At 40.9% G+C, this 13181-nt stretch overlaps 1 protein-coding gene across 1 annotated transcript in view; it reads right to left on the reverse strand.

The window, feature by feature from the left end:
• AKAP13 (A-kinase anchoring protein 13) overlaps positions 1-13181 on the reverse strand; it is a 205591-nt gene that overhangs the window by 136605 nt on the left and 55805 nt on the right. Inside the window, exon 4 of the mRNA XM_030456754.1 lies at positions 8308-8352. Within this exon, the coding sequence (XP_030312614.1) occupies positions 8308-8340 (33 nt within the window). The 5' untranslated portion in view covers positions 8341-8352. The remainder of the gene's footprint in view (positions 1-8307; positions 8353-13181) is intronic.

Raw genomic sequence — 13181 nt, forward strand, 5'->3', positions numbered from 1 at the left:
CTACAGCCAGCTCCTATGAAACACACCCCAAGTGATGGGAATGTTTTGCTCTGGCCTCATCTTAAAGCATCTTCTGTTCCTCAGTACACTGGTAAGAGACCTGAACCAGACAACTTTACTGCCAGCTGCTTGAGTGATTGATATTATTTCCTGCTAATTACTCTCATAGCAGTGAGTAATGGCAGTGCCTGGGATAACACTGGGACAACATTGCAGTGCTTGGGAGAAACAGAAAGCAACCTGAATGTATTCAGTGATTAACAAATTGAGCTTTTCTCTTGGCATCAGAGAAGTAGAGAGTCTCAATTCCTGGAAGAAAAAGTACATCTGATGACACTATTTGAAACAATCTCCTATCACTGCAGTATTTTCACAAACAGCCTTGATGTGATTTTTTTTTTTCCTTTATGTTTGAAGTCATGTTTGAACACTAAAATCCAAAGACATAGAAGAGCAGAAGGATGGCATTTTCCTGGTACTTCAGCCTCGTTTACAGTACAGCAAAACTCCAAAGAGACAAAGCTCAGAGTGCTCATGTTCCTTCCCTCAAAATACCCTCATCAGACACATTATTTCACAAGAACAGTACTTGGAGCTATTGTTAATGATTGAGGCACTTTTTAAAGTGCCATTTTTTTGCCTTTATAGAAGAGAAACCTTTGTAACTATTACCTTTCTGAAAACATAGCCCCTACAACCACTAGAAAGATGAAACTTTTACAATACTTAGAAAAAAAAACAATTGGAAACAAAATCCACAGGCAGCACTCAAAACGTGCCCTGCAACAGAACTGCCACTTGATGGCAGTGCACAGCATCCATCCCTGCACACAAGAAGTAACCACGGTTTGTTTTATTTTATTTTCCACTTAAGCACAAGACGGCATCGTGCTCCTGAGCAAGGCAGAGGAGCAGCATTTGCAGAGGCTCCATGCAGCAAAACCTTCCCAAGAAGACAGAGGGGCCAGGAGATGTGAGGGGCTGTTTGAAAGCATCATCCCTCCAGCAAATCAGCATCTTTGCATCAGCTTTGCTGTCAAAACTGTCTCTAGTCTAACAAAATTGCTGTAAACACTTTGTTATAAAAATCAAGTGGGGACGGGTATCTTGAGTGATAAGGTGGGGAATTTGGTCATTCTGAAGGTAATGAGAATATTTCTAAACTCCCTATATAACTAGATTCCATGAAGTTGGAGAGCATTTTCATCTTAAATACCAAGTCCTGATCTCCATTGCTTATTCTCTCCTGAGAGGAGAGGAGGCAACAGTGACAGCCAACACCAGGGATAGGATGCAATCCATCTGCATCTTTCCAGGCACCAGCCAGCTCACTCATCACACCACAAGAAATAAAGAACCCTAAATTCAGAGCCCAAGAGGTATCTGTCATTTCCCCCAGTTCCAATAAAACTTCATCTCACAATGTAAGGATTCCTTTTGCAGTTTCAGAAAACAGACTGAAGCAATCTAACAGCTCCACAGAAGAGGGGTCTATGTTCTCCTGTTTTTCCATCCACACCTTATACCAGTCCCAGCATCTTTCTTCTGGAAGTTGTATTATTTCAAGTTCACACACAAGGCTGCAAAGCAGTGATGACTTAAGGGCAAAATTTCAGACATGTGTTCCAGACTTGAAGCCAGACCATTTATTGTTTACCAGCACATCCATACCCACAAAACAGGATCACAAAGAAAAGATCAAATAGATAATGACAGGAGGAGGACTTGCAACCCAAATCACCAGCATCTTCAGTTTCAGATAATACATAAGAAGCATTAAGCAGCTGCAACTTAATGAATGGCCCATCCTGGAGAAAGGTAATGCTGATGGTCAGGAGGCCTCTTCTGACCTCTCTCCATCCAAAGCTGCACAGAGTAACTGTACAAAGGTGGCTATTTCACATGAAGCCCTATACTAATCCAGATCTCACAAGCTAGCAAACAGCCTTGAGATAACCAATGTATGGAACCTAAAGTCTTGATTTAGGTACCCAGACCAGGGAAGCAGCAGGCAGCTTGCCAGAGAAGGCTGCAGAGCTCAGGTGGCAGCTGCCAGACTTCCATTTTGACAGAAGGGATGACTTCTTGCATGCTGTTGACCAGAATTTGGGAAGTAGAAGATGAAAAGAACTCGGATCAAGGACCTAAGTAACAAAAACTTCAAAGCTGAGGTCAAGCACAGTTTAGTGAGGAAACTACTTTGCCTGCAGAATGAAAGCAGAACCAGACAAGTTGCAATGTGCTCCTCAAAAAAAATCAGTTTATTCAGATGCCCCAATCAACTTCCTCAAAACCAATCAAGAAGCAGGTTCCTCCACAAGTAACACAAACAAGTATTTTATTTGTAAAAGGTGCTCAGATGCCCTACACTCATTCATAATTCAAAGACATTTTGAAGGTGGGGCAGAAAACTACTTTGTCATTAAGAAGAAATCAAGGATCCAACAAATAAAAGCTAAGGGGTTTATCAGATTCCCTCATCACAGAGCTGAACTAGACATCAGGGCTGGTTCTCCTCTTGCCTAATAAGAACTCTGGGAGAAAGAAAGACAGGGCTTCTGTATAGTGATTTTCATGAGAAATTCCAACATCAAAAGCATGTGAAGTATGCTCTATTTTTGCTGGTGAACTGCTTTCAGATATGCAGGCACCCCAGTGGCCTTTGTCACCATAGATGCCACTAAGCAAACAAATTCCACGTTAGTAGAAAAGTAACTAAACCACAGCTGCCAACCCTATGACAACATTTTACTGTAGGATTATAAAGGTATTTCATTTTGTCCTTTTGTCCCTTTGGGAGAGATTTCTGAAGATCATTAATTATTTAGCACACAATAGTGCCCAAGTCCCAACTAATAAGGTTTCAGCCACAGGAACAAGGCATCAGGCCAGCACAACACCTTGCTGCACCCACGGACCCACGGAACCATGGGTGTTTGGGACAGGTGCTGCTGCCACAAACCTCACTATTGTATTTTTTTTTCTTTAATCCTTTAATACTTATTCCAAACAGGGCTTTTTTCTTGAAACATGAACATCAGAGGTTATAGCAATTGTTTTTCTCAGAAACTGTGTACAAGTGGAATAAAATAAGCATTATCCTTTTCTTCCCATTCTAGATTAAAGCAGAATACACTGGGAAATCTACAGGAGTCATTCATTCATTAACAGGAGAGAGGACCTACTGTACCCAAAACCAAGGTTATATTAAGAGAGGGTCAATGCGTTCTTTCTGAGGCTTTTCAAGTTCATAGTTCATTAAGTTGCATGGCATTTGGGCTGGGAAGCAGGAGCTCTCATCTCTATCAAAACTCTCCTTAAGAAACCCGGCAGGTTATGCAGCTCCTAAGTGGCAGTTTATACAAGAGACTCCAGCCACAGACCTGATTAAAGACCCAAGTCAATGGGAGCATTTTTATCAATTAAGTGTTTGCCCTCCCATGCAATCAAGTATGACACATTTGGGTTTGTCACTCCCAGCAACATGGGCATATCTTAGACAAACCACATACAGGAGGAGTGCTGTGATTTAAAGCAAGTTTGTTCCTTTTAATCAAAAAGGAAAAAAGAAAAAAGTTTGTAGTGATACATCATCCTTCTCCAGCTGCTAATGTTTTCCATTGCACACCCACTGATGATTATCACCAGGGAGAAAACATTCCTCTCTTAAAGGCAGATCTAAGGTTGTAGCCTTGGTAGCAATCAAGAGAAGATGACACTTTACACTTCCCAACTCATCCCTTGCAAGTCTGATGACAACATTCATACTCACTGCTCTTAGGTTATTCTTCTGGAAAAAAAATAAAAAACAAACAAACAAACAAACAAAACCACACCAGCACATGGATTTCAGAGTGAAAGGAGACATGGGTGGGCTAGAACAATTAATAATGTTCCAACAATGATCTAGCTAGCAGAGGACAAAATTAGAAGCCAGGCAGGTCACTTCTGAAGTGAGATTTCTGGGACATTGTATGCAGCTGAAGACTTGACCTTGGCCATTCCTTCAAATGCACTCTATATTTATTCAAGTTTGGTCAGAAAATAAGGATACAGCTTGTAATCTTTTTGCAGTTAGAGTTCCTGCTGAATACTCAGCTGGATTCTCAATTAATGATAACATTTATAAGAGGATTACTGCTTCACCTTTACAAAGCTCTCTCATCATCTTTATCTTGCCTGGGGATTAGCAACAGCTGAGTTTAAGTTACTAATTTTCATTATTTCCTTTGTAAACACAGAGCTTGATGAATCATGACAATAGAAAACATAATAAAAAATGTCCATTGTTCAGAGCTATGTAAATCCTGTTTTTCCTTTTCACATACTCCTTGATCTGGATATCCCAATAACATTGACAAGAGTTTGGAAGTACCTTACATTACTCAAGTTGAAATTTTGAGTTTATTGATGGAGAGATAGAACTTTTACTAAAGGGCAATGATCAGCAAGTTAATTACAAGTATATATTAAAAAAACCCAAACCAACCAACAGCAACACACACAATACTGAAGCTCTTAAGTCCCTACCTCTCAACAACCAAGAAATTCTGCAGACCTGCCAGGTAAATGAAAAATTCTATTCTTAAGCTTTGAGCCCTTGGGCTTCCCAAGCAGAAAGCCCCAGGCCAATCAGATATAGGTTTGAAACTCTATCCTTCACCCATTAGACTCAGCAGAGCTGCTCTCTCGTTAGGACAGCACTGAAATACAAGCAGGATGTAGCTAAAGCCAGCTCCAGATTTAATCTGGCATCTGTGCATCAATAGAGATGTTCCCTCCTACAGTCTGAGCAGGCAAGCAAAGGACAGAGATTTCTTCCTTTGTACATGTGTAAAACACACAAAGAAATCAATGTATATTAAGGACCTTGTATTACAGAATATCTCCTTTTTCACAGAAAATAGCTGCACCAAAAAGGCTACATAAAGCATGATCCACACAATTCCACACTGGATACAAGTCAACACATGAGAGCAGCAGCAATAGCAATGAGATGTCTCAATCCAGTCAAATGACACTTGTTTTTTGTAACCTTAACCTGTGCTAGAGAAAAATGTGGGAGACAGAAGTCATTCTCCGCTACGCTCTGGAGACCACCTCTGCATCAAAGCCTGCATCACAGTAAGCCACAACTGTAACAGGGAAAATTCAAACCATCATCATTCCAGTTATGGGAACTGCAGGAGACCTTGCTGACAGCTTCCCCTCTCTGCTACCCCACTTGAGAGCATCACTGATGGCAGTGAGGCAGCAACTCCTGTTCCTACTCCATGCAAGATACCCAAGGAAGAAGCCAATGGACTTGAATACCTTTATTTCAAATTCACACCACAATATAGCTCTACAGACTCTGCAAAGTAACATTGCCAAGTCACACTGCCTTTCAGAAAGGGAGTTGGGTGCTGCCAGTGATGGGAGAGCTGCTTGACCTACAGCCTGTCTCAGCAGCAGGGTTCATGGTATCACACAGCCAGGAACCATTCCCCTGCTATATTGAGAAATGCTTTACTCTTCTATCTCTCCTGGCATGAGTCCCTCTGCCTCATGACCACACTGCTGTGAGCAGCACCAAGCTTCAGGGCCAAGAAAGCCCCTTAAAGCAGCACTAGGAGATGCAATGTTCCTGGGAGGACCAACTGAGCAAGTTAAAAACCAGGTGCTGGCAGAGGAAAGGCTGAGATTTGTGTCCCAGCTCAAACCTGCAGCAATTTTATGCTTCTCTCCAATTCCTGGTAACTTCCTTGACGAACAGACACTGCTTAAATGGGACAGACTTACCTCATCACAAAAACACAACTGTCATTATTACTAAAGGACACGGTTTCCACCTTCTCTCAATCTTTACACTTAACAAAGCCAGGAGTCTTACCATGACAGGCTGTGACCTCCCAGTGGTCACAAGCTCTGCAGAGGCAGGACAGATGATTTCTACAGAGGAGGCAAATTCCAAGCAGCTAAAAGCAGGTACCAAGAAGGATGCAGCAAGTGGTCTTCTCTAATTATGTGCATAATAATACAGGAATATCTATCCTTCTATTAGTCCCTATGTGAAAGTAACATCTTTTCCATCACCCACAAAACTTTATTCCCAAGTACAACTGACATCTCAGGCTCCCAGAGCACTTTTCAAAATTGTAAATTATTAATCTGGGCAATCTGGCAATTATCAGATAGAATATAATGTGCTCTAGATCTTCACTGACTTGTGGGAACTCCACTGGAGACCACAATCTAAGCTGTTGTCTTAAAAGAGGCAGATTATCAAGGATGCAAGGCAAAGATGTAAAGAAAAGAGGGTGAAATGTGGGAGGAGCAAGTTTTCCTAAAAGATCCTGACAGGTCTAAATTTCCTGTTATTTCCAGATATTTACTTAACAACAATGAAATTTCTTATGGAGAAATTCATGGGATATTGTTCTCAGTTCTATGAAAAACTCAAGGAGCCTATATGCAGAAAAGGGAGCTGGCATCACTTACAGAACAGAACCTCTTAAGCTTTGCTATTGACCTACCATGACCAGACCACAAAACTGTTGTCTCTCTGCCTCTTCAAAAATAAAAATACCAAGGAGATACTTTTTTTTTTTTCTTTGTTATGCTCACACTTAACAATTCTAGATAAGATGAGCTGTCAATTAATAACACAAAAAAAACCCTGATCTTAAAATGTACAAAGCAATTATACTGAGAGCAAACAGAAAGACTAAATATTGAATTTAAGACTCTTGAGTCTGACTTTGTTTGTCTGAAATGGAGCTGATTTGTGTGTATACTTGGCCAGAGGAGGAAGAGGAAGAAGAGAGAAAAGGGAGTCACTGGTGTATTAATAATATTGTCATCAGCTTATCTGCATTCCAAAGAAAAACTACATGGAGTGCCACACATTCATTATTTTACACTGGGCTACATTTGACCTCAGCCCAGTCCTCCTCATTATCACGTGGGGCTGAGGACTTTTAAGTATGCCACTCCAGTATCAAATACTAAATACAAGCCCACACAAAACAGTGGGAAAACAAACTAAATCATATGATAAGACTGGGAAAACAAAGCCTCCAGATAAGTTTAAGCCATACACTGTTGAAAAGACACACACATCATTTTATCCTCCTTTCAACCATTCATGAGTTTCTATCACAGCATCCTCAACATATATTTGCACATTTCATTCCCTTTTATTGTGTCATATGTTTAAGTGTCTTCAAAGTCAAGGTGCCTGCAGCAGCAGAGCTGTGGTTTAACAAATTTCAGGCAACATTTAGTTTCACTGTAATACAGAATATGGTTGTGTAATCAGGCAATTCTCTCAAAGTCAGGTCACACCAGGCAGTGTTTTAATCTTGCTTCGAGCACAAGACTTAGTACAGTAAATAGGGAATAAGTTGCAATACAAGTTTCCAGCTGGTAATTAAAAGTAGCCAAAATTTGAAAGCTTCCACGGAATTAAAGCTCCATACAAACCATTATTTACAGCATATAACACTTATTTCTCCTTCCTCCCCTTTTGAAGACAGAGTTGCAAGCAATTTTCCCTCCAAATTTTCCATCCTTGCAGCCAGCTCTCCCCTTGCCAGGGAGCTCTGTGGGCAGGACCATACACCCAGGATGCCTTCAGCAGCTCACCCTGTTTCCATCCAACCTCTGTGGAAAGGAAATGGTTACAGACCTGGCTGGCAGCTTTGGCACCAACTTAAGACACATGCGTGCAACCTCCCCAAGTCCAGGTCCCCATGTTCTGCAACAAAGCTGCTATTCAAGAGCAAGAGGAAGCTTGTTCCTTATTAACAGAGCCATCGAGGTTCCAAGCTTCCAGGAGGCTGACGTAAACCATTCCCTGCACAGCCCTTCCCTGCTTCCAGTGCCTCCCTGCCACGTCTGAAACTCCAGCCAGAAAAATATTATCCCAGTGGGCAAGCACTGCACACCAGGATGCCCTGTTTTCCACACAAAGCCATTTCTTCATACAGCCTCTCAACACATCAAGTCACAAGAGCAGAGCCAGGTGATCCAGCAGCTTTTGGAAATAATAAAAAAAATAAAAACAAAAATAAAAGCAGGGGGATGCCTGCGATGGTGACAGCATTACAACATGTCTCAAAAGTACTTTAAAACTGTCTGCTGAAAGGACAGAGGAGCTCTGTGACTTACCTGAGCCTTAACCACAGAGCATTTGGAAATCAGTGAATGCAAATAAGGTCTTGGGGAAGAAAAAGACAAAAGGAGCAGCATCTCCAAAAAGGGTGAAAGGGAAGCAGTTTGTGTAAACAGCAAAAGAGGATAAAACAGTTTAAATTTTGTACTCACATATAATGGAGCTTGCTGTGGATTAAGTTTCATGACCTCAGAACACTGAAATAAAAAAGGAAAGACAAATTTAAGATTTTTCTTAAGTAATTCTTCAAATGCTGCAGAATGTTAAGCTTTCAAAGCTGTAGTAACAACCCTACATTACATTTTACAAGTCCATTTTAAACAGCAATATTCTATTTTCTCTCAGATCAAAAAGTAGACACTTTTTTTTCTTTATTCATGATCACATTAAGCAAAGAAAACTCAAAAATTATTTCCAGAGCAAAGCATTCATCTGAACCATTGTAAATGCTGGCATTGAGGGTATCCTGAGTGACACTCACTTCTTCATGTCCATCTCAGTTTATCTTTACTCCCAGCTACCATCACATCTGCTTTTTGACACTTATCAACCTTTAATTTCTACCTCTCCATGAATTCCCCCCACTCCCACCCAAAAATGCTTCTAAAGATTTCTAAATCTCTACACTGTTGCAGAATATCAATCAGTCTGGCAAATACCAAATACTTTGCCCATGTTAATTTGGTCCTTTTCACCACCCTCTCCCCACACAGAGATTATTTATTCAAGAATATTTCAAAATTGTTTAAAAATCAAGCTATCAAAAAGGCTCCTTGCAAAACAGAGAGAAAATTCCCAGAATAGACAATTCTCATTATTCTGCATCAGCATTTTTCGTAGTGAAAACCAGCCATGATTCATCCTACCAAGGTGGTTTTAGTCAAGAAAATTTTTCCTTTCAGGTCAGCCTCTGGAATCTCTATACAACCTGGTGAAAGTTATCTGCATTGAGCCTTGAACTTGCATTAGTTTCTCCATTGCAGGAGAAAATATCCAGCCTAAATAAAAGTTTTCATTCAATGTATGTATTAAGCAGTCCAGGATCTGAAGAAGGAATGTAAAACAATTAAAAATGGAATTTCTGCTGTTGCTCATGTCGGCAGCACTGGTAAAGCCCTGCAAATACTTCAAACCCTTTTTAAAAAGGGATGAAATACCATTCTGCTTTTCACACAGAAAACACAGGATCTCGTTCATACTTCATTCCCTTCCAAATCCCACAGTTTGCCTTTAGTGAGACAAACTAAACCACAGCCTAAGTTTTCTTAGCTGATTCCAGCTATCCTTGCTCTCTCACAGGCTCTCCTTATTTTACAAAGAAGCATTTTTGTACCAGTTGCTTTCAGATGCCTGAGGTACCTGCCAAGCTTGCTCACCCAAACACAGTCCCTCCTCAAAAGGTCCAAGACTGCCAGGAGATGGACAAATATTTTTCAATAGTTTTAAATCCAGTCAAATTCATACCTACTTTCAAACTCAAGATGCCCCTTCCAACAGCAAGAATGGCTCAAAATGTTTGTGCTTCAGAGTTTGCACTTATTTATTAGCTCTTACCAAGCCTGACCTACTCATGAAAATAAAGCACTAAGAGCACTATCATTTCAGTAGGAGAGCTCCACAGACGTCTCTGCAGGAAGTCCTCACTTAGGCCTTAAAACATGCTCCTGCTGTTCCAGTCCCACTAAGGGCTCAAAAAGAAAAGAAACAAAACCAAAAAATTGACAGAACCTTCCCATTTCTTTCATGACATACCTGAGGCTCTCTCACACTCTGAAGCCAGGCATCTTGAACATGGGTACCAACACATTATCCAGCAAATAGTGTTTGTTATCTTACAGAAATTAAACCATAGTTAGAAAAACTTCTTTTTAAGCCCACATCACATTCATATTTTTACAAAGTCTCATTGCAACACAACAGTTCCTTCAGGAAGCAAAATTCAGCCCTGTAGTCTAACACAACACTTTGGAAGTATCTGGATAAGACAAAAAATACTACTGCACAGAATCAGAACAGATGATAATGTTTGAAGGGAGTTTAATTATAAAGCACTGATTTCTCACCACATCTCCATTCTTGACAAGGAACCAAACTACTTTTCTTTTTACTGATAAAGGATACAGTCTGACATCCTTTTGAAGACAGAGAAGCCATACTTCTGCATTTACATCAACTATAAGGATGACACCTTATCCCCAAACATCAGCCCTCCTTCTACATTAGCAATATTGCTACTTCTCTCCTCCTATAGGATAAGGTGCAAGTTAAAGTGTGTCACATGAAAAATGCAGGAAAACAGGACACGACAGGTTTGCATTTACCCAAGACTCCACAGACAATACATATGTTCTCTGTTCCTCAAGTTCCTCTCCACTCCCAAATAAAGGAAGTTATTCTAACATCCTCAAATATACATAACATCCTCAGAAATACACATATTGCTCCCTCCTTTGTTATTTAACAGCTTTACCTCTTCCCTGTCACAGGCCACAGGTATGTTAGTGTCACTTACAATTATACACAGTAACTTCTGTGATCTGAGAGCAAATTACACCTATGGTCACTCAAAAAGCAAAATTAAGAAGTGCACACTAGGGGAGGTCACACCTGGATTTCAACCCCAGCTGTTTGCTTTGCTTCAGCAAAGCCACAGAGCAGCAGCCAGTTCCTCATGCTCAGCAGGGTATTCTCACCACCACATCATCCCTCCTGCTCCACTTTCTCTGCTCTACCCATCCATCAAGATTCTTTCTAACAAGTTACATCCAAAGCCTCACGAAATAAAGAGGAAGGGCCACACTGCAAGCCTGGGGCATGCACCTCATCCCAAAACAGGGTAGAAGGATCTGGATTTCAATATTTTCCCCTTCCTGGTATAGGTTTGAGTAGCTGAGAGAGCTGTTGACAGGAGGAATCAGTAATGTAGGCTGGGCCTTTTGCCTCCTTTCTGACTGTTTGACTGGTGCTTTAGCCAACTGTATTCAGCCAAGCCATGGAGGGATCTATATTAGCCCCAAAGTAATGCTTCTGTATTTGACACTTGGGTTGCAACACCATAGGACTGATCAGCTGTGAGCTCCCTTCCAGCTGTCACCTTTCTTCCACAAGATGCCATTCTAGCACCTGCCACCAACGTCCATCACACCTTTTTCAGAAGGAGAAACCACAGTTGATGTGCTCCATCCCAAGGTACATTCTGCCAGGTTTATCCCAAGGGAGCAGCTGTTAGGTCACAAGCCAGGTTGGACAGAGCATCAAGGCATTTTAGCTCAAAGTCCCAAATATTACCCAAGCTTCTTTGAGGAAGTTTTTCATCAGTCCTTTTTTATGGAGCACCCTGTATGTGTTTAAGACCACTGGGGGAAAGCAGTAAAAAGAGCTTTCCTGTGCTGTCTGGCTTAAACAGGCTGCACTGAAGATATCAAAGGTTGCAAGGAGTATCAGCTGCAGAAGAGCAAGCCTTCAGCAGAGCACTTAAAATCCAAGGGCGATGGCATCCTCTGACCTTTGCCATCCAATAGAAGTGAGGACCATTTATTTTGTCTTGCTCCATCACATTCAGACAGATGTCAGCAGCTGAGAGGAGAGAGAAATGGGAAAGAGAAGAAAGGCATGGACAGATCCCAAAAGATGGGTGGGAGTGAGAAACTCTCATGGAATAACCTCTTCCTGTGGTAGAGTTGGGTTTAGCTGGACTAAAAGTGCCAAAAGTCATGGAGTCCAAAAGAAGCAAGAACTTGTTTAAAGAAAGAACAACACAAAAGCTTTTCATCAAGGCAAAAAGGGGACGTCTGAGTTCAAAATCATGACCATATTTTTGTGGATTTCTTGGTAAGAGAATTGCACAGCAGCAGCAAAATAAGGTGACACTGCTGAATATTTGGTTTTGCCAAATGAAGTAAAAATCCTAAAAATACTTCCTATGGGAAGATTTCTTTCTTCATTATTTACATCATTAACTTAAAATTATTTTTCTAATACACATCAGTCCAGTTTTACAAAGGCTGCAAACTTAGTTTGAAAGGAGAACATGCAGGTTTGGAAGAGATTTTATCTTGTTAGTAAGAGCTGAGGTAAAAACATTTGAGAAAAAACAAGTAACAGATAAGCCTGAGTGATGGCTCTGCATCAGCAAAGGACTAAATTTAGATTTCTGAAGAAAAGAACTCCTCCAGCCAGTGGGTAGGCAGGGATTAGCCCCAAAAAACTTTTTAAAAGGCTTTAATACAGTCAGAAAAGGGAAACAAAAGAAAGAGCATATGGTCATAATCAAACCAAGATTCATAAGGATCCGAATATAGTCAATTATTAACCTGGAGTACTTCAGGTGTAAAAAGTTTAAAAAAAAATAAAAATCCAAAAAGCTGAACTGTTTGTATTTTTTTTCTCTGCTGGAAGAGCACATCTTTTATGCTGATGCCTGCTCTGAGGCACAGAAAGCATTTTGTATATTTTTGGGGAGGTAGCACTTGCTCTCCCAGGTAAGGCAGACTGCAGAGAGAACACCTGGTCCTACTGTGAGCTCAGCAGGACTACACGTGAACTGCCTTGAGAGCCAAATCTACAAGAAGAGGCAAATCTAAATCCCACCCCCCTTGCCCAGCTCCCACCCAGCACCAGAAGTCAGGCTACAGGCAGCCTCCTGGCAGAGAGCAGGTTCTGCTCCATTAGCAGTGGCCTGCACTTCAGACATTCCTATTACTTCTTACAAATATTTTGAGTTTCAGCATCTAGGAGGTTTAGAACACGTTCTACACCCACCCAGACACTTACTTTGCAATGTTTCTGGATTTGTATTAGGTTTTTCCCTTTAGGATAACACAAGGAAATCCCTTGCTTTTGTCAATTTAAAAGGAAGACATTAAATAAAAGTACAGGTTCAAGTTCTTAGAAGCAGAAGAGGTTTCTAGACATTATAAAGATCTGCATAGGTAGGTAAAATTGAAAGCTACTGAAGTCTTCCTGAAACAGGCTGGATGCCTTCCTGGTTTGCTAAGCATTAAATATTTAATCCAGAGAGTTGCAT

Source organism: Calypte anna, chromosome 10 (genome assembly GCF_003957555.1).
Source record: "Calypte anna isolate BGI_N300 chromosome 10, bCalAnn1_v1.p, whole genome shotgun sequence".
Lineage (NCBI taxonomy): Eukaryota > Metazoa > Chordata > Aves > Apodiformes > Trochilidae > Calypte > Calypte anna.